General features: G+C 39.5%; 1 protein-coding gene across 3 annotated transcripts; it reads left to right on the top strand.

Annotated features, from left to right (window-relative positions):
- Positions 1 to 792: 792 nt before the first annotated feature.
- Positions 793 to 21369, top strand: LOC135196899 (spermine oxidase-like). 3 transcript variants are annotated; one of them, XM_064223687.1, is made up of 12 exons: positions 793 to 960; positions 4929 to 4974; positions 6469 to 6623; positions 6739 to 6855; positions 7598 to 7739; positions 8107 to 8179; positions 10235 to 10369; positions 10952 to 11167; positions 11991 to 12116; positions 19367 to 19554; positions 19771 to 19900; positions 20651 to 21369. In XM_064223687.1, the coding sequence occupies exons 1-12, from the start codon at positions 885 to 887 to the stop codon at positions 20768 to 20770; spliced, it is 1524 nt and encodes a 507-aa protein (XP_064079757.1). In that variant the 5' UTR covers positions 793 to 884; the 3' UTR covers positions 20771 to 21369. The 3 variants fall into 3 exon arrangements, with proteins under 3 accessions (XP_064079757.1, XP_064079758.1, XP_064079760.1); XM_064223688.1 differs by lacking the exon at positions 10235 to 10369; XM_064223690.1 differs by lacking the exons at positions 793 to 960; positions 4929 to 4974 and adding an exon at positions 4992 to 5126.
- The last annotated feature ends 438 nt before the right edge of the window (positions 21370 to 21807 follow it).

The following is a 21807-nucleotide window of genomic DNA, read 5'->3' as shown; positions in this document are numbered from 1 at the left end:
CCAAGGAGAACAAAATATGTGATTGTGTCTGTCAGTTGCCTTCCTGGGGGGCTGAATCAGCTGACTTGGAAGACCCAGAACCACTTGAAGGAGAAAGATGAATTTCACGGAGGCCATTTGGCCAGAACAGTGTTGGAACCCCTATGGCGAGGATCTGTTCCCAGTTGTGCAGAAAAATCTACTCGGCCCACTTTTTAAATTTTTATTTTGGTGCTCACTAAACAATTTTGTTTTGTGGCCACTTGAAACTTTTTGTGTGTGTGTGTGTGTGTGATAATGAAAGTTTCTTGGTTTGGCAGTTTGTGAGGGTACATTTTAATTATGTAGTAGTTTGTAATTTTTTGGTCACTAGAGACGCTCTCTACTACTTTTTGGTAGCCGCTAAAGACTTCATTTGTTTGTATGTCTATGTGTTTTGGCGAGTACAACACCTCTTGCTTTTTTCGTGGCGAGAAAAGCCAGCCTTCCTCCATATTTTACTGGCCATTAAAGAACTGATATGCACATTCTCTTCATGAAGATATTCTCCCTAAAAGATAGTGGCTCTACAGAAAAAAAAAAAAAAAAAAAAAAAAAAAAAAAAAAAAAAAAAAAAAAGAGAGAAAAAAACTGCTTTCGTACTTTAAGTGACGAGTCATTGACGAATCCAAGGTGCATAAAGTAGCTGAGCATCCATCCGGCTGAATGTGGTCAAACCCAAGGACATTGGGTCCCCAGGAAACACGCAGTCAGTTAGTCATTATTGTGGATGATGCGCCGAATGCCGATGTCCCTATATCAGTTGGTGTTTGCTCGGCGAAGCAAACAGTCGTTGCCTTCGTCTCCGAGGGAAAGACACAACACTCCGCGCAGACGCATCTCGATTCTCGACCTCCACCACGAGGATGGGTCGGGGACGTCGTAGGGCAATGTTGCAGCTACTGCTGCTGTCTCTTCTTGCCTTCTTGTGCGAGATTGCAGGTACGCAGAGTCGATTCTTGATATTATAGATATATATATATATATTATATATATATATATATATATATTAGTATATATATATATATATATATATATAGATATATATATATAGATAAGTGTCAGCTTACTTTGGGCTGTCTGTTATAGGCCTTATCTTGCTAGACTTCTGAACAAGCTAGTGTACTGATGAAAACGAGGTCTGTAGTGTAAACTACTCCGTGAATCCTGGAGTTCATTGACGAATATATCCAGGGTTATATCCCTTGGCTTTGAGGATAATTTCAAGCAAGGTCTAAAGAATATTCTGTAGACCTTGATTTTAAGAATGTAACCGAGGTTATAATGAACTTGGATTCTATTGCTGTCTATATCCAATGTCAAGAGTTGATATTTGATAATTCTGATTGTAAGGCTATATACTTTTTTTTCTAAATCCTGTAATCAGATTATTCAATGGGCCTGTAACTTCAACTACGGACAAGGCCAGGGTCCCTCTAGAATAGATAGAATAGAATATAGTATTTAGGCCTAAGGCAAAAACTCTCTCTCTCTCTCGATTATTGTAGTAGCACTTTTCCCAAATGCACTGATCCTCTCACGCGCAAGACAGGACAGGAGACCCACCATTACTCTTCATTTGGCTGATTTTGGTCTTGCTTGCATGCATCGCCGCTCTGTAGGTATACATACATACATACATGCATGATTATGCAACTGTGGTTTCCTGGATAGATAAGATGTTGCTTTACCAATACCTATATATGAGATTATTTGGTAGATAAACCGTAATTGTCGGAGGTAGCTACATTACGTATATTTTGACTCGGCATTATACTACACCCAACACACGAACACTATATATATATATATATATATATATATATATATATATATATATATATATATATATATGTATATATATACATACATACATATAATATATATATATATATATACATATACATATAAATATATATATATATAAATGTATATATATGTATATATATATATGTGTGTGTGTGTGTGTGTGTTCTTTAGTAGTTTTTCAATGGTTTCGCTACCACACAGGCAATGAAAATTTTTACTCTTTCACCTGTTGCGGTGCACTGTAGGCATTACTTTGGGGTCTTTGCAGCGTTCCTTCGGCCCTTTCTGCAACCGCTCTTATTTCTTTTACTGTGCTTCCCTTCATATTCTCTTCTGTCTGACTTGCCACACTCTAAAAATTATTTCCACCTGTAACACCTTTCAAACATCCTTACTGACTCTCTCTCTCTCAAGTTCTCTGGACAGTTTTGCTTGCAAAAATTCCTCAATGTAAGAGTTTCTGTAAATGTGCCAAGACCTTCTATTACCTCGGCCATAAATACAGGATAAATACAGGACACGGACTTTGGGAACGATGCGCGTTTCCTGTACGGAACAAGAATTACGGCGACACTCGTCTGGGTCGCAATTTCCCCAGACCACATCGCCGCCAATCTTGCGCAAGAGAAGATCCTGTAGCCATATGATTGTTCCTTCAACAATGTTATTATGGTACACACACATGCATGAGTAGGTGATTTTTACTGTCCTTGAGAGTTGAGGGAAATGTTATGTCATTGCACTCTTGTATTTTTGCATGCGGGTACATTCATTTGTGTGCGTGTGTTGACTTTCAAAGACAAAGGTTATGTACTGTCAATACAGACATACAGTATACATTTATGTACGTTTGTTTATACTGAACTTCAAAGGTGATGACAACATGCTATCAGTACACACATTCATACATACTACAGGCCCTTCCGTATGTTTGTATGTATACAGGTGATGACTTTCAAAAATATAATCGGTCTGTAAGGTAACGTATATATGCAAAATATTCTTATGCGAGAACTGAATAACTAACTGTCCGTTATAGTTTTGTTATTATTATTATTATTATTATTATTATTATTAAGCTGGAGTTATGCCAGCACGGGCTTTTGCTCATAGCTCCCATATTTTAGACAATGTCTTAAGACGTGAACAATTCCAGTATAAATTCTGTCAATAAGAAAATAAAAGAGGTTTTTATGATATGATTTACTGGACAATTCACGTTTTCCGTAGGGTTGGGTGGGTTCTTAGCAGCGGCCCCTATAGCTGCAGCCTCGTTCTTTTTTTTTCTTTTTTTTTACTGTACCTCCATTCATATTCTCTTTCTTCCATCTCTAGTATAGCAGTTGTTTCAGAGTGAATGACATCATACGTACGCCCCAGCGCGTGGCCTGAATTCTGTATATGCATATTCCAGTAGTTCACGAGATATCATAACCCGGTTGTTCGCTCAAATGTGCAGCATCACGTACCTACCTATGGTAACAATACCGTCGGAGTACTACTTCCGGCCTTCCCTTGATGTGATTGTTCGTGAAAGCATTTTACAACTGGGCGCGTCGGGTTCTTTTTTTTCATCGCGCCGTAGCACACGGCGTCTTCCTTTGATGTGTCTGGCAGTATTGTCCACTCGGCCACATAACCCTTCATTTCATTTATTTGATTATTTGCAGCTGAATAATTAGGTTCGCCAGCTGTATCCTCTGTAAACACACTTTACAACGTACATTCAATTGTGTGTGTATATGTATATATATGTATGTGTGTGTGCGTACATATAAAAGCGAATACCACAGGAAAATGATAGGCAGAAAGTGCGTACCAATCGCTTTCGCCTTTATATGGGCATTTTTGTACCCCGACAATGCCTGAATAAAGGCGAAAGCGCTTGGTACTGACTTTTTCACTATCATTTTCCCGTGGTATTCGCCTTAATAATGAAGTAACGTGCATCTACTGTATATATATATATATATATATATATATATATATATATATATATATATATATATATATATATATATATATATATATATATATATATATATATATATATATATATATATATATATATATATATATATATATATATATATATATATATACCTTCCCCTTTAGAGGAGTTAGCCTTCAGGTTTACAGTAAGTCTTTTGGGGTGAGGCTGCAACCCACTGGTTGCGATCAGCTACCAAGTGCATACATAATTCACCACTGAGGTCAACAGAAACTCAAGGGCACTAAAGGATTTCTGTGATACAATGAAGGTTTTGGTCCTACGAAACTAAGATTGCAGATTTCTAGTGATAATTCTATTATATGATTAAACTTGAAGTTATAATTCATTGTAATGGTTCTATTCTTGTATTTTGTCTTTTATTGATCCAGCCGGGTAAATCAAAGGTATATATGATGATCTCAGGACAATTAAGAATGTGAGTGTTTATCTACATCTTTAGTATGGTATAATTGTTCATTTCGCAAGCATCTTTGTCATATAAATGTTCAATAGATTTGAAAGAATATTCTTTTTTTTTAATATATTTATATTTAGTCACTCTACTGATTTTGCTTACTCGGGGAGTGAGCTACAAACTTCTTTGTTGTTGTTCTTCTTCTTGTTGTTGGGGGGGTTAGGAAAGATCTATGGAAAAGCCTAAAAAGGTCTGAAAAAGATGTTTCGTGTTGAATTAAAGATACGGGATTTTTAGGATAGGATATTTATGATTTCTTTATTAGAATGAAAATGTAAAAAAAAATAATAATAATAATAATAATATGCATGTCAAACAGTACAGAAGATTATTTTTCTTATAAAACATAACGTATTTATTTCAATTTTCGTTGGTGAAACAACGCTCTACTTGACTGTACATTTTAGCATGTGCCCCAAGTAAGCTGGATGTCGGATCACGCCTTCTTTCCTTATGTATTTGTTACTTTTATCTTTCTCTTCACAGAGAAATTGCTGTTTTGTGAAAATCTTTGCCAGATGAATGTTCAATCAACATCAATTTTAAATATTTCTTGTGGTTATTATTCTTCACTGTGCTGATTTTCCCTGAATTATTTGTCATTCTCTTCTCTCTCTCTCTCTCTTATTGCAGAGGGAAGCCACCCCTGTGACGGCATCAGTAATAACTACAATGACTGGTAAATATGAAAGGAGCACTTCTGTAGTAACACCCGTGAGGCTGCCTCATCCCAGGTTGACTGTGATGCTCCGTTGTATCTATAACCTTCCCTCCTTTTCAAGGCCGTTCGAGTTACTAGTAATCTTTGTTTTAAAATCAGCTCTTGCAGAGGTTGATTACGACATTAATTATTTGTTTGAATGACTGAATGAAAAAATTCGAAAAAAAGAAAAATGCGCAGTAAAGTTTTCTGTACAGCGTATAATGCTGAATTAACCGTGACCAATGAAACTTTCAGTCAGGGCCCGGTGCTGGTATGTCCTATAAGTTTAACCTTAAATAAAATCAAAACTACTGTGGCTATAGGGCAGCAATTTAGTCTGTTTGATGATTGGAGGGTGGATGATCAACATGCCAATTTGCAGCCCTCTAGCCTCAGTAGTTTTTCAGATCTGAAGGCGGACGGACTGACAAAACCATCTCAAGAGTTTTTCAGAAAACTAAAAATTGGTCACTTTATTCCATAAATTCGCATTATCTGTGCAGCCTTACCACCACTCTCTGAATAGCCAACATTGGCCATTTGGAAGAAACTTCTAAACATGGTCGAAAGTTGGTTGAATTTTAAAACTGTTTCAACCCCAGTTTGTTCCAAGTGAACTGTTTGACTATTTGTAAAAAAAAAAAAAAAAAAAAAAAAAAAAAAAAAAAAAAAAAAAAAAAAAAAAAAAACCCAAAAAAAAAAAAAAAAAAGTTTGGTCTGGATATTCATTCAACCTCAATTTGGTTCTAAATAACCAACTGTAGACTATTTGGAAAAAACTTCAAAACATGTCAAACTGGGTTAAGTTTACAAAGTGGCTCATTTTTCAAAAATCTACTTGGTTTGTTATTATTTATTCTAAGGAAAGCAACCTTAAAATAGGTTCGAGTCAACAAACTTATTCAAATCTGCTTCTTTCTGTCTATTCGTCGTCAAGAAGCTGAATCCAGAAAAAAATAAAGTCAAGGTAAAAAAGTCATAAAGATAAAAACCTCCAAGAAGTATTGTGGCTTTTTTCTCGTGAATTTTTTCCTAGGTAAAATATTTTTTTTCCTGTGACTATTTCCGGCCACCAAGAAGATCTAATACAGTGTTAGCTCATCCGCAAAGGAGACTTGAGTTCTTCAAAAGACAGCTACACACCAATTTCAAAAAAAAAAAAAAAAAAATTAAAGTAAAATAAAAAATAAATAATTTTTTTTTAAATAAGGTAAATTATTTAACGAGCTCTGCTCTCTCTCCTCATCTTTGTTTATTTCATGGGAATTTGAACGTCAATTTTAGGCTGGAAGAAAGAGAACATAAACAGATGTAAAGTAAAAGGAATGAAAAAGGTCGCAGCTAGGGACCGAAGGAATGCTGCAAAGGATCTTGAGTTGTGCCTACAGTACACCGCGTGAGGTGCACTGATGGCACTACCCTCCCACAGAAATGTTTATCTCCTATCGCCTTGTTTATCTTCGACGAAAGGATTGGCAGCGCCCGGAACGTGGACGTGGTTGTCGTGGGCGGTGGCATCGCCGGACTATCCGCCATGAAGACGTTTATGGAGAACCAGGTCCCAAATGCTGTGCTTCTCGAGGCCCAGGATTATTTGGGAGGGCGGGTCAAGACCTACAGGGAAGGTAGGATCCTCTTCTTCGCCTTATTATCATTATTATTACTTAACAGCCCAAACTTCATATTTGGCATTGTAACAAAAATGGAATCATAAATCAATCGCTCTGCCCTCTCGCACAGGCTCCATTTTGGTCGAGGACGGAGCCGAGTGGATCAACGGCGGGAGCAGTAATCGGCTGTATGGACTCGCCGAAAGGCTTGGAGCGCTCACCCAGCCTCTCCCGGACGCAGAGTACGGTGAGTAGATGATTAAATGCGTCCTTATGTTCTTTTTCTTCTTCTTCTCTTCAATTAGTCTCCAACTTCAATCCGCAGTTCTTATGTTCCTCAGTAGTAATCCCCCATAGTAATACTACTGCTATATGACAATGCTTTCATTTTGTGTTCGAGTGGTACTAGATCATTTTGTAAGAGTACCCGTGTGTATATGAGTATTTTTGCTTGCGGCATATTGATATATGTATGTGTGCATTTGGTGCTCTTGTATGTACGCTTGCAAGTACTGTAAACGCCCTTGTGCTTTTGCAATGTTCGAGTATATTTCTGTGTATGCTTCGATGCGGTGTAGTATCACTCATGGGTTCTATCTCTGTACGATTGTATGTATGTTTATTTTTCATTTGTTAAGTTGCAATGTGTACCTGTATGAAAGTTTCGTGTGTGTAACGTCAGCGTGTAGTGAACCCATGCATACGAGCAGGTTCCAGAATCCTAAGTAGTACGAGTATGTGCTCGTGCGTAACGAATGCACCCTGATTCCAAAGCGCTCAATCTACACAGTTGCGGCCACACTACACTATTTATGTGAGATGCGAAGCTTTATTCGTTTACTCATTTTTTAGGTTACCTTTACTTTGGTACTTCTAAATGTTTATTTTAATCCATGTCTATTATCCTTTCCTGCCACAATAGTAACCTCCCTTAACCTGTTCCTCTTTGATTGATAAACTTCTCCTTCGGTTGTTGGAGGAAATCGCAGACTGGCGACTGAAAACGTCGAACGGGAACGACGCCAACGAGGCTGGATACGACGTCGCCGTGGAAATATTCAACGAGTGCGAGGAGGATTCCGTCCTCAGACAGTACCGCAACACCGGTTACGGACAGTGTTACTCGGAGAGGTGAGTCTCAACGAATCTGGAACAGGGTTAGGCCTATAGACACAGCTTGAGACTAATTCTGGGTTGTTCCAAACTCTGCAGTTGAGGTGAATGGTCGGTTTGGTTTTTAATTTTCTGCACGGTTGCTCGTCTCCCTTGATACAGATACATATTTATTTGCCTGTCTGTCTTTTAATCGATCTGTCTAACAGACATTCTCAGTAGTGTTTCATTAGCTACATTATACTACACCCACACACGAACGCTATATTATATATATATATATATATATATATATATATATATATATATATATATATATATATATGGAATTGTATGGATGCATTTCACCTGAGTTTACGTATAAAATATTCCTTTCTGTCAACAGGTTCGACAAACGGTACAATAATGGCTTAACCTCCCCGACGGAAAAAAGCGCCTGGAAACACTACCTTCAAATGGTAAGCGAGAGAGAGAGAGAGACTTTAGAAGTACAAGGAACTAACCTCCACAGAACTGGATCCTTGTATATGTTCCTCAGTAGTACCTAACCTTCAAGCTCTGACATCATCATCATCAGCCACGCTTTATGCTAAACATAGAAAGTTGCGGTTCTACACACAAGCGCGCATGCGCGCCTCAAAAGCACCCAGTGACCTACATGCGGTCATACACCCGAGTGACCCCGGCCCAAATATTTCCGAATTCCGGAAGTCTTAGAAGGTCACGGAGTTGGTTTGCAGACGTTTCGTATTCTAGCCTTCAAACTGGGTAGACTTGACCTTGTACAGAAACTATGTTTTGACGCGCATAAAATGTAGGATGTATATGTAAATAGGATTATACTTCCGTCTATAAAATCAGTTCATTTAACAATGTAGTAGTCTTTGGACTGAAACGATACATCTCTTTAAAAGAGTTAAAGAACAGATTATCAACGGTTTATATTATTCAAGGGTAACATTGATCTATTTTTGAAATAACTCAGTAGATGTCCATTTATTTCAAATGGTGTTTAACCATTTAGAAATGGTTTCATTATTGTAACACTAAAACACCAAAAGAAAGTGCTTGTGCACTGTTGCCAATTGATCTGTTTACCCGCCAAAACTCGAGAAAAAACCTAAACAAAACCTTGGAAATAAGTGATTTGCGCGTATCGCTCTGCAATATACATAATTATTAGAGTATTTGTATCATTACTGCATTACTATGACAGCTAAAATTCGTGGAAACAATTCGTAGTAAAGCTATCGGCGAATGTGGAAAGTTCTGCTAAATTGGCAACGGTGTCTAAGGTATCGGAGAGTTAGTTGTTACGCCTAGTGCAGGGCCCTTGTTTACCGTTGGGCAGGTCCTACCATGATTTAACGAAATTCTTCCTTCGTGCTTTGGCTGTCATTAGCAACGCATGTAGTACACTATGTTACTAGGGCATATACCCTGCTGCTGGAGCTGTACTAGTTACGAGATTACGAGAAATGAATGATGTGTGTGTGTGTGTTTGCGTGCTCTCCTGTGACATTTCTGAGTGGGACTAAATAAATCTTAATTTTTAAAAAAATTTTAACTTCAGCGTACATAAGGTTATTAAAAGTGATTGTCTTTGATGCTTAATTTTACTTTTTGTTATCGTCTGACAATGAAAATATTTCTTCAGCCCATGCAAGTTGTCTTACATGAATTCATACAGACTATATATGGGCTTGATATAGTGACACTGTTACTTATATATTCATTATATTAAATTTGCTTAGATAAATGGTTAATGATAATTAAGCATATTTCTTTTACAGGCTACGTATTGCTTATTGATAACGATACGCATTATTGAGTTTTACATGTAGTAGGTGTTTATTAATCATATTTAGGCTGCGACAGTTATTTAACGTGTATTAAATTGATTTTCCTTCATCTGAATATGTAATATTTGACTGTGTTCTTTCATTTTTATTCAGATTACATATATATGTGTGTGTGCGCGTTATATGTTCAATTTGTGTTCATTCTTTGTAGGCTTTTATGTGCCTTTCGTAAGCTTGACTTGTTTATATGTCGTTTCTGTAAGAGATTATGCCCATTGTCAATAGTAATAACAATAACAACAACAATAATATCTGTATGTGTAGTAGATTCACATCAACCGTGCATCTGATGTCATGGCCAGTTCCTTACGACGCTCCTGATTGACTGTTGATAAGACAATCACAGTACTGGAAAACTCTCAGTCTTTCTCGAGAGTTCACATAGGCAGGGTGTACTATGTTCCACCTCTCCTGAAAGACGTATCCCTCAGGAGAGGTGGAACATAGATCCTACCCATGTGAACTCTCTCGAGAGAGACTGAGAGTTTCCAACCCTGTAATTGGCTTATCAACAGTCAATCAGGAGAGTCGAAAGGGACTGGCCTAGACATTAAATGCACGGTTGATGTGAATCTACTATAGTTCCTATGTACCATGCCACCTAACATCAGTTGTCATTCATTCCTGACGCCGTCTTCGTCCTTCCCCCAGTGGGTGCTAAAAGACACGGGTACCAACACCTGGCTGGACCAATCCGGAAGAGACGCCGATCGTTTTACTGACTGGGGTGATGATCGCTGGAACCAGTGGCGCCAGGGCTTCGATGCTCTCACGGAACATCTCAAAGTATACAGCAGTTTTACCTTTAATTGTCTTCAGTTATCTTAAATCGTTAAAAATGTCGGCTGCCCGAGATAATTATTGAAAGTGACGATACCTTGAGACAATAATTACGCGAGTCTTGAAAAGTTATGCCATTATTCGAGATGATTTTACAATGCAACACCTGAACGATATTTGCTGCTTAATATTTATGAATATAAAAGAAAATATCTTGATGTATGTTGAAAAAAAAAATTCATATATATAGCTGTGTATGTGATAGTTGACCCCAAATATAGGGGTGTAGTGTCGTCAGTGCACCTCACGCACGGTGCACTGTAGGCATTGCGTCAGGTTCTGCAACCCCTTTCATTCCTTTAACTGTACATCCGTTCATATTCTCTTTCTTCCATCTTACTTTCCATCCTCTTCTAACAATTGTTTCATAGTGCAACTGCATCGAGGTTTGCCTCCTGTTACTCCTCAATTTTCCTTTCTCCACCGAATGACCTCGCAGGTCCTAGCCCTTGGCCTAAACTGCATGGTCTGTTCCCTATATAACAGGTGATCAATATTACTTACTAATAACTGGTCCTTCTGCTACAGGAGTCCATCCCGACCGACGCGCTCAAGACTTCCTCCCCCGTGTGTAAAGTTTTCTGGGACAAGGACCCAGACGGAAAGGCCCTCGTGGTGACAGCGACCAGGGAGTCCTACTTGGCCTACTACGTCCTCGTCACGGCCTCCGTCGGGCACCTGAAGGAGAGACACTTGCAGCTGTTCGATCCTCCCCTCCCGGCTGGTTACCAAAGTAACCTGAATGTAAGGATGTTCTCTCTCTCTCTCTTTTAAATTGCAGTTACTGGTTTTTCTTGGCATGAAAGGAAGATTCGCTTGAATATATAAATCAAACATACAAAGTCAAATGGAAAGGATACAAGTCATCAATAGCTCTGGTTCACTTAACAGATACCTAAACCTCACGCAAATGATGACGCATTGACTTAGATTTATATTTGAAGAAAAATTCATATAACCAGGAAAGCAAATTGTAGGCATTTAGACTAAAGGTTTTGCAGCGTCCCTTCTGCCCCTATGACTGCACCCACTTTTTAGCCATTTACCTCCATTCCATTTTCCTTTCTTGCTGTTCAACACCTCTAACTGTTACTACTCCCAGTCCACCTTTAGATTCTTGTACAGTCAGTCCTTCATCGCCTTTATTTTCTAGAGCTCTTTCATTTTTAATAATTTAACAATTTACTTACATTCTCATCTACTGTATTTATTAATTTATTAATTTTTTCTGTTTTTGGCTAATTGATCTCGCCTGTCTGTATTTCATATTACCTTCAGTTACTCCTTTCTAATGAACACCTCAAGTCAGTGGTCCCTGTGGTGGGGTTGTTCTTCCATGTGAATAGGGTTCATCTTCTAAATAATAACAATAATGATAATATCTTACTTTCCAACCAATTCAGCTTCTTTTCACTGTCTTGGGCGCCGAATGGTCGGAATTAAGTGCCCTTCCAGTGCTTGGCTTTGTAGTATAAATTTCCAAAAATTCTTTAAAAAATAATATTAAACCGTTTTACTCGAAAATGCTCGGTTAGTTTACCACTATCCGATCTCGTTTCATCTGCAGAGGATCGAGCTTGGCGTAGCAGACAAGGTCCAACTTGGCTGGCAGGAGCCGTGGTGGGATAAGGCTCAGTCGAGGCCCCTGGACCTACACATCATCTTCAACAAGTTTGAACTTCCTTCTGAAAAGGTATAAATGTGGACATTGTTTTTATTATTATTAAATACTTTGGTGTTTCTTCAGTTCAGTCATATGGACTGTGTTTCTCCAAAAATTCAGCCTATAACACCTCATGCTGTCAAGTGTTCCTGTCTACCCCTCAGTCGTCTGATCAAGGGAGCAAGTAGTACATATAGACTCATTCTCAGCCTTTGCTTTTGTTTTTACTTAAACCTCTTTCTCCCTGCTCGGAATTCCTTACTCTGAAGGCAGGCCAAGATGTCGTACAATGTTAAGAAATCAATTAGCTGGCCTTGCCTTCTGAAAAAAAAAATCTTTTTCTTTGATGAAAGATTTTACAGCATTTCTGAGAAATGAAGTTTTCATAATAAAACTAATATTGTAATACTTACCTGAACACCTGAATTAGCCCTGGTCACTGACCAGCCCGAACTATATCCCCACATATTTACCCACTAAGTGGGTAATTTTAACTGTCAGTGTTACCAACGCTGCAGGTAAAATCTAGTCAAATGAGTTACCTGTGGCAACGCTGCCGCAAATACCTGCCACCAGTGGCCTGTCTCCTCATTCCTCAATTGAATCATTCACTATCAAATTGAAGTGGGGAGGAGGGTGGGAATCATTCAGGTGTTCAGGTAAGTATTACAATATTAGTTTTATTATGAAAACTTCATATTGCAATACACTCCCTGAACACCTGAATTAGCCCGATTAACACATTTAGTCGGAGGCCGGGTCACCTCTCATTCAGCCGACCTGTCCACGGAACATACGCATGGTAACTCATAAGCAACCTAGCATGTATAAAAGCATGTATCCTCACCTAGTTATCTAAACTCGGAGGTGAGGATGTTTGCAAAGAAAGTACTTCAACATCAGTGTTGTGTCTAAGGTACTGTCTAAGTCAGAAGTATCTCCCATGTGATAAGCTATACTACTTATTCATGGAGGTAAAAACAAATCTCCTCACCTGGTTGTCCAGCTCAGTAGGTGAGGATGTTTGCAAAGAAAGTACTTCAAAGTCCGTGTTGAGTCTAAGGTACTATCTGAGTCAGAAGTACTTCCCATGTGATAAGCTATACTTCTTATTCATGGAGGCAAAAAAAAAAACAAATCTCCTCACCTGGTTGTCCAGCTCAGTAAGTGAGGATGCTTGCAGAGGGTACCGCCTGAGTCTGAAGAACCTCCCATGTGGTATTCTATACCTCTCATGTATGGAGGGGAAATGGTGAACCTCCCATGTGGCTATGTAGCCTCTCATGTATGGAGGAGAAGTTGAGTGTGCAGGACCTTCAGTTCTCTACTGCTCACTGATGTAGATGACTTGTGCTGAAGTAGTAGTAGTTATTCCAACATGACCATCGGGATCTGCCTAACCTCAAGGGCCTAAGGGACAAAACACACTGTCTAAGCTGGACCAACACTAGAGTTCATTAGACTATCACTGCCTCCCTAAACTTCTAACACCATAAAGTTCATTTAGACTATCACTGCCTCCCTAAACTCCAAACACATAAAGTTCATTTAGACTATCACTGCCTCCCTAAACTTCTAACACCCTGAAGTTCATAGACTATCACTGCTTTACCTAAACTTCTAACACCCTAACTCTGCTAAGCCAACTATAAAACAGTTACCGCAACGACAGGACCCCGAGAGTAACCTCTCTGAAGAAACTGAAATTCCTTAAGGTACGGTGTTGTGAAAAACCACAACAACTCTCTAAAAAAAAAAAAAAAACCACCTACACAATCGCCGACAGCGAAACATTCCTCTGGAAGCCAAAGGGTAGCCCTCCGCATACTTGCGCCCTTGGATTGACTAAGAACCCATTCTTATGAGTGTCCGGATAGCGCTGAGGCAATGATTTAACAATAGTCCCTCCTCTCCTTGCCAAGAACATAGCATAATCCTCAGAAATGTTAGTCTGGTATGCAATCCCCCTCGAAACCAAAGTGAAGAGGTTATCAAACAGTCCAGGCTCAGAGAAACACCCATCAACTCTTACCACATTCGCACAGTGTGGCTGTGAAAGGTGTCCTCCACATACGAGCCTCATGATTCGTAACCCTTACCACACGAATCAATGAAGGAACCCAATAGAGAAAAAAACCTCAACTGACTCGTAACCGGAAGTCGGACTCCGACAAAGGAGTTACCCGCTAGCTCATACAGAAAAATGATGATAGCTTAAGTCATTCCACAAAAACTGCCCGACTCGCCGAAACCAGACTACCCTACTTGATGTTTGAGAGATTGCTGGTTTGGTTGAATACAACATATCAAACATTACTTGAATTAACTGAGATACCTCCAGAGCCTGGAATGCGGAAGGATAGAATGGACAAAGTCCACAATCCGTTATACTCGCTTCCTTCGCCGGAGAAACAAAAAAAAACACACAATTAGGAACCGAGTCTCTCTTCAAAGGTATCTATCCTCTGTCAGACCTGTCCGGCCACACCGGAACAGGAAAAAAAGGAGAAAAGCCGAACCCCGACAAGAGCAGCACCCAAGAACCCGGAACCTACTACACCTGGCTGCTCGATACCAAACGACATAAGATCCCATCATATCTGAGCCTACCGATCCGATTGCGCAACGATATACCAACAAGAAGATGATAAAACTCCTGTGCAAGTCGTACTCGAGCAACACCCCTAAAGAGCGAAGAAGTCGCAAAACGCGATCCAACAAACCCCCTTTACCAATACGTACTAAACCTAGACTGGAGTCCGGAGCAAGTGAGGGAAAGAAGTACTCCCAGACACGGAATCAAGGTCGAACCCACCTAGAAAACCCCATAAGGACGGAACAGAAAAGCAGCAGGAAAAAGTTGAGAAAATAAGGAGAGAGAAAAGTCACTACGAGTAACCCACAGGAACACCTAGCGCCGACATTGTGCAGGTGGAGAACCAACTGTGCGGTACAGTGCTCTAATAACGAGTTACGAACTGCGGAACCAATGGGAGCCGCAGAAGGAATTACCAGCTACCCTAAGAAAGGGGCCCAAGGGCCAAAAGTGTGCTAATTACGATGAAGACTAACTGCTAACGGCCGTAGCCCCCCCCCCCCCCCCCCCCCCCCCAGCAATTACCGCGGTAAGCACGTTACGTCTCACACCCCTAAGGTATAAATGGGAACGAAGAAGGAAGATTACTAACTACCCTATGAAAGGAGTGGGTGGTGACAACCGGTATCGATACAGCCAACGATGGCGCAGGTGAATCTCCAATTGCCGTAGCCTCCTCAAGAACTACGGAGGACACACTACGTCTCAAAACAAGTACAGGATGAAAATACGGAGTTGGCGGTAACGCCTTGAAGCATCAACATCATCAGCCTGAGAATTACAGGACCCGTGGAAGGTGCTACGAAGGCAGCCCCTCCAAATTATTTCGTAACCCAGAGAGAGAGAGAGGAGAGAGACGAGAGAGAGAGAGAGAGAGAGAGAGAGGAGAGAGAGATTGAAATCATCTCCAAATTTCAGGATGAAAACAATGAAACTGGCTCTACTGTGATATTGGTAAATAAAACAGGATAATGAGCGAGAAGACTCCGAAGCGACATCCGAAGAATGAGCAGCTGAAGAAGGTTGTGTAAAGACATTATAAGTTTTAACAGGAAAAAACTGGGCGACGAGAAACTAGACACTCTTTTCCTCATGATAATCTGAGAAACATTAGAAAATCAATGGAATTATTCAAGACGTTGGTCGTGAATACAGTCCGTATTGAAGCTACCGTAATTGACTTGCGTTAATTCGATTTACGATGGGTTAGTATTTGAAATCAGAACTACATTGCAAATAAGTCTTGCTATCTCTCGCGCAGCTGGCGTAGGCAGCATCGTGCATCAGACAGCGAGATTGTGGGGTTTTAAATAAAATTTAGGCCAAAGGCCGAATATTGGGAACTATGAGGTCATTCAGCGCTGAAGGGAAATTGACAGAAAAATGTTTGAAAAGGTGTAACAAGAAGAAAAACCTCTCTGTTGCACAATGAGTCAATTGTTAGGAGAGGGTGGAAAAACAGCATGAGTAGAGAAAAAAAAAATGAAATCAGGAAAGAAAGAGAGAGAGAGCACGAGAGAATTACAACCGTCTAACGTCTCCAACTCCATAAATTTGCACCCTCCACTAAGTTAAAAGGTATTATCTTAATGATAATATACTCTTATAACTGCGTCAAAGCTATGAACAACCGAACGAGAACTTGTTTGCTAATACGATCGAATTCCCTATAGCAACATCACTTATTGTATTGATCGGCGTGCGAAAGTAATCGAATCCGATAACAACGTCTGTTTATTGTATTCATCCGCGTGCGACGGTAATTACTGTATTCATGATATAAATGTAGCTGAAGCTGATAAGGCAAAATTACGTGCATCAGCAACCTGGAAGAGGTCCCAAGCTTTTGTATGAATTCAAACGCAGCCGTGGTAAAAGAAAGTAATAGCATGAAAGAGCTCGTTTACTGTTGTCACACCGATAAAGATTAATCAAGTGTAAAGTTCTAATACCTATGAAAACGAGTGAAAAACGAACGGAATCGCTAAATTTACGCATCTAAGCTGAGGGAAAAACTAGCTTCTAATGAGACGTATTAGTCAAATTTGGCCTTAAATTACATCGTAAGACGAACAGCATGACTTCGTTTCATAAGTTAAGTATCCAGATACTCATTATGGTAACTAGGAACAAAAACATTAGCCGAGACCAAGTGATATGGTTGAATCTGCAAGGAAATAGACTAGCCGGCATCATTGTCTGTCTAAGCCACGCCTGCTTACAACAGTGCTGTTTTGAAAAGCTTGTGTAATTGTAATTTAATTGAAAAAAAAAAAAAACATTACATCTCAATTTAATTGAAAATTAATAAATTACATATTTAAAGTAGTTAAATTAACTTTATTAGGCCAAATATTAATTTCAGTTGTCATTGTAATTTGATAATACAACTGGTAATTCTTTGTAACTGTAATTGACATAAGCACAAAGTAATTACTGACGGCCATTAGTCTGTTAAACGTATGAAGACGTCATACAACGAAATCCTTTTAGTATCTGACATCTATCATTATGCCACAAGATACCAGTATTGACTGTTAAATGTTCCAACCAGTTCGAAAACATGTTTCCTTTAAGAAAACACGTCTCCTTCAAGACGACAACCTGGCCTAAGTAAGAAAGAGTTGTTACGTTAGTTACGCTATCCAATCAGGACAAGAATGAGGTGGATATGGCGACGCAAACCCGTATTGGTCATCAGCTGATTCCAGAGCGTGAATGACTGCCGAGTTAGTATTTATACTACGCTAATATGATGATACATACAATACAATTAATGCTTTAGTCGGACAGAATCTGATCTTCATTCTGTTCGATTACATTCCCATTGAATTATACTAAGATCGGATTTTCGTTCGTTTCAATTACACCTGTACTGAATTATCCGTAGTCAGAATGCCTGAGCCTAAAGCGTTAGCCACTATAAAAATCAGTCTACCTTTATGTAGTACAGCGAATACTTTCGGCTAGGCAAGGCTACTGTACATTCATACGATATATCATCGTGAACGAATTATCGTACGTCGATATGCGTTGAACAGAGAATTAGTTATTAAAAATTACGCTATCGTATAAGTAAGGAAAGGGGAAAGTAACCTTAAAGACGAAAAGAAATAAGTCTTCAAAACTCTTCAGGAACACCACCCGACAGAACCCGAAAACCAGAATCTCTGAACGGCCAACCATGGCCTAAAAGATTCTGACACAAGGAACTCGAAGCAAGAAACACCCAAGAGGCTCTAAGGACATTGTCCCGCTATAAACTACTACTTATAATAGAAAACCGACCGGAAGAAGCCTGCACTGTTCTTCCTAAACACTATTTAGCCTATTATCCCTACTCGTCTATCTCTGACCTAAAATTTCATCATCCTGAACTTACAAATCGAGGGGAGGGGAAATCTGCTGCCAACACTGCCCTGCTCCGCGCCGGGGGGGGCCGGCAGAACCTACCCATCGGAGGCTTGCGGTTCTCCATTACCCCCAGCACCCGTTAGGGCTGGTTCTGGAACAGGCAGGGGGGGCTGAAAAAGAACGATTAGAATTCACTATATACTACTAATAATACTATCTCTATTTTGGTTAAATTATTCGTCAGGCTAGAAATATGCTTAACATACTATATGATAACCTGTCCACTAATTTCTGGAATAACTATCTAATGTTTCGTTGTCTCCTGACCAAGACAAACATCTCTGACTAGTATTGCACTAAACTTTCTACACGAAATAACGAAAAGAACGTCGATCATGTGTGCGGGTACTCATCCTACGCTTGAAGGGCGTGCAGAGCCAATGATCACCAACATATCCAGCAGTAGAAGGCTCGATCGTCAAACTGTAGATGAAGTAGAAGCAAGGCGTTTGCAGTCGGCGACAACGTTATTTTAGAGCCGTATGAGCACCAACATATCCAGCAGTAGAAGGCTCGATCGTCGAGGCGTTTGTAGAAGGCGATGACGTTTATTTCCTAACTTATCCTTAGCGAGTACAAAGTAGCTATCCAAAGTGAAACGGGAAAATTCGTAGTTTGTAACCAAGATGCGAAAACTCTGAGTGGGGTCGGGCTAAATGACCAAAAGTTCGCCTGATGTGGGACTGATCCGCACAGCAAGGCGAACAAAAAACAATTGAGGAATGAGGAGACAGGCCACTGGTGGCAGGTATTTGCGGCAGCGTTGCCACAGGTGTAACTCATTTTGACTAGATTTTTACCTGCAGCGTTGGTAACACTGACAGTTAAAATTACCCACTTAGTGGGTAAATATGTGGGGATATAGTTCGGGCTGGTCAGTGACCAGGGCTAATTCAGGTGTTCAGGGAGTGTATTGCAATATCCATGTTTCCGTCAGTCTTCCATCCTCGTGGCTATCCTTAGTGAAAAGGATTCCTTCTTAAGTTTTCATTTCTCCTGTAATTCTTCTCAGCAGTTCCATTCACTTTTGGTCCTCCTGCCATACTATTATCTCATTTGAAGCCAGTACCATATCTGGCCGAGGTTGTGGTACTAGTAACTGAATTAGGAAAATGCCCTGAACTAATGGGAAATTACCATAGGGCATTTTTTATAATTCAGTCACGCGACCTTTAATAAGACCTCGTGCAAAGTAGTACTATAAACAGTGACCGTTTGCCTTACCTTCCATCTATCGTGAACAGATTCCATCATTCTCATCTCCTTTCAGTCGTGGCTGTACGGCATCATGGAGTTTCTGAGCATCCATCAGCAGACGAAAATGATACAGGCGTTTGTGACGGGAGACAAGGCGCGGCAAATGGAGAATTTGTCGAGTGATGTTGTCAAACAGCATCTTCTCGAGCACCTCCGTCGAGTCACTAAGCAAGATGTTCCTGAGCCTACCTTTTTCAGGAGGTAAGACTTCTTTTCAGTACTTTTTCCACACGCAGTCAATCATGTTCTCCTTCGGCCGTTGAATATAGCCTAGTTACTGTTCAAAAAGTTCCAAAAACTACTTTAAGGCGAGTCTTGCTGGCCTGCACCTGTTCGAGATTACTTATGCTTCTTCTTCTTCAAGACTAGAATCTAGCTATGAAAGTTCCTAACGCCATACCTCGTTCGTCTTTCCAGGAGCAAGTGGGGACAGAACATCTGGATGAGAGGTTCCTACAATTCTTACATTCCAGTCCAAGGAGACAAAGCAGGTCTGAGGTCCAGAGCACCCTTGGCTCAACCAATCACCAATTCGAAAAACGGCAAAGTAAATTTATAATCATTTCGTGTTTCTTGAAAAAGTAGAGTCTAGGATTCAGGGCAGATTGCGTGTTAACTTTTCCAGTTGGGATTTTGCATGTCTATGTAAATGCCACAGTAATGAGACTTTGTGTGAACTTGTCATATTAGCAGAGGGAGGCTTCTTCCACCAGAATATTAACATTATTTTACTGTACAGTAAGAAACTTGCTTCTGCTACGTGTGTTTATCCTAATTTATATAGGCTTCAGGATACGGTACTTACTACTACTTCAGGCAACAATATACACCGAGTTGAAATATACACACACGCATATATATATATATATATATATATATATATATATATATATATATATATATCTGTGCTTAAAAAATCACAGTAGATGCACGTGACTTCATAAATAAGCGAATACCACGGGAAATGATAGTCAAGAATCCAAGCGCTTTCGTCTTTATTCAGACATCGTCAAGGAGCTACTAAAGTACAATCTTGTTTGTACCTGAGGCCTTCCTCTCCGATTGTACTTTAGTAGCTCCTTGACGATGTCTGAATAAAGACGAAAGCGCTTGGATTCTTGACTATCATTTCCCGTGGTATTCGCTTATATATCTGTGTGTGTGTGTGTGTACTTTTTGAAGGCAAGTCATCCCTGCCCTATATGATAATGAACTTCACAAACCTACCTGGCAAATTTGATGACAGTGTAACTATCAAGTACCTGTGTGTGTGACCTCTGACCTCTGATCATTACAGGTCATCCACTGGGCAGGAGAACACACCAGCGATACACGGTACGGTACCGTGGACGGTGCAATGGACAGCGGGGAGACGGCAGCCTTTGCAATTATCGACGACATGGACAGTCTAGCCTAGATCTTGAATTCTTTTTCGGAGCGAGGCTGAGAATCCCCTTGTCTAGTCTTGGCAGGAAAAATTTAACATCGGGGGAAAAATTAACATTGATGATAAATTCACATTAGACCGACACGGTAGGGGGAAATTAACATCGGTGGGGGGTGGGGTAGCAATTAACATTCGAGGTAACATATGAAAATTGTTAACACTGGAGGAACATCAACAGCTAAGGTAAGAAATTAGCATTGAAAAAGTTTAACCAAATTAGAAAAATTAACATTAAAATATCAACAGGATGGAAATATAGAATTCTGATTGAAACATTATCATCATAGGAAAAATTTAGCGTAAGAAAACTTCAACATCAAAAGGTATAAATCAACACTGATATTGAATTTAATAAAATGGGAATATTGAATCTAATAAACATGGGAGTATTGAATTTAATAAACATGGGAAAATTAACATTGAGTAAAATCTCACTATTGTTTCGACAACCTCACATCATTGACCAATGATTCCCAATATTCTCTAATAATATTTTATTGGAAATTTTACTTTATAGCCTTTTAGAACAAATCTTCAGCATATCACTGATGCATTAAATTGTAAATTGGTGTGTTGTTTCTCTATCCGGCATGTTGTTTGTATGTTGCCATAAGGTTAGTCCGAAGTTTATTACGGACAGAGTCTAAAATTATCTTTCCTTCATTATTAATAAAATTTTGACTGGGATTAGGTAATATCCTTTGCTTTCAAGATAAGAATGAGTGGAGGACGTTGGTGTCAAGAAGTTTTTCCCCAAAAATAACTGGGAATATGGTTAGGCATATTGACCACAAAAAAAGCATCTGGAGGTTTAAAAATAATCCATGCTAAGTAAAATCGCAAATGGGATAAATTTTTACATTTGTTTAATTCGGGAAGAGCGCACTGGTAACAAATACTTTCGCGAGTGCGCAATAGACCATCAAGGAATTTTGCTTTGAATAATTAAATCACAATAACGTGAGCTGCCAAAAAATATCTATAATTATAAAAGGAAATTATTGTTT

The sequence above is a fragment of the Macrobrachium nipponense genome, chromosome 18, assembly GCF_015104395.2.
Source record: "Macrobrachium nipponense isolate FS-2020 chromosome 18, ASM1510439v2, whole genome shotgun sequence".
Lineage (NCBI taxonomy): Eukaryota > Metazoa > Arthropoda > Malacostraca > Decapoda > Palaemonidae > Macrobrachium > Macrobrachium nipponense.
The sequence above is the reverse complement of the archived record's forward strand: the minus strand, read 5'-3'. Positions and strand labels throughout refer to the sequence as shown.

Coding starts and splice junctions, on each gene's coding strand:
- LOC135196899 (XM_064223687.1), top strand. CDS start 885: ATGGGTCGGGGACGTCGTAGGGCAATGTTGCAGCTACTGCTGCTGTCT. Junction 10,370..10,951: donor CTCTCACGGAACATCTCAAA/GTATACAGCAGT, acceptor CTTCTGCTACAG/GAGTCCATCCCGACCGACGC. Junction 11,168..11,990: donor GTTACCAAAGTAACCTGAAT/GTAAGGATGTTC, acceptor TTTCATCTGCAG/AGGATCGAGCTTGGCGTAGC.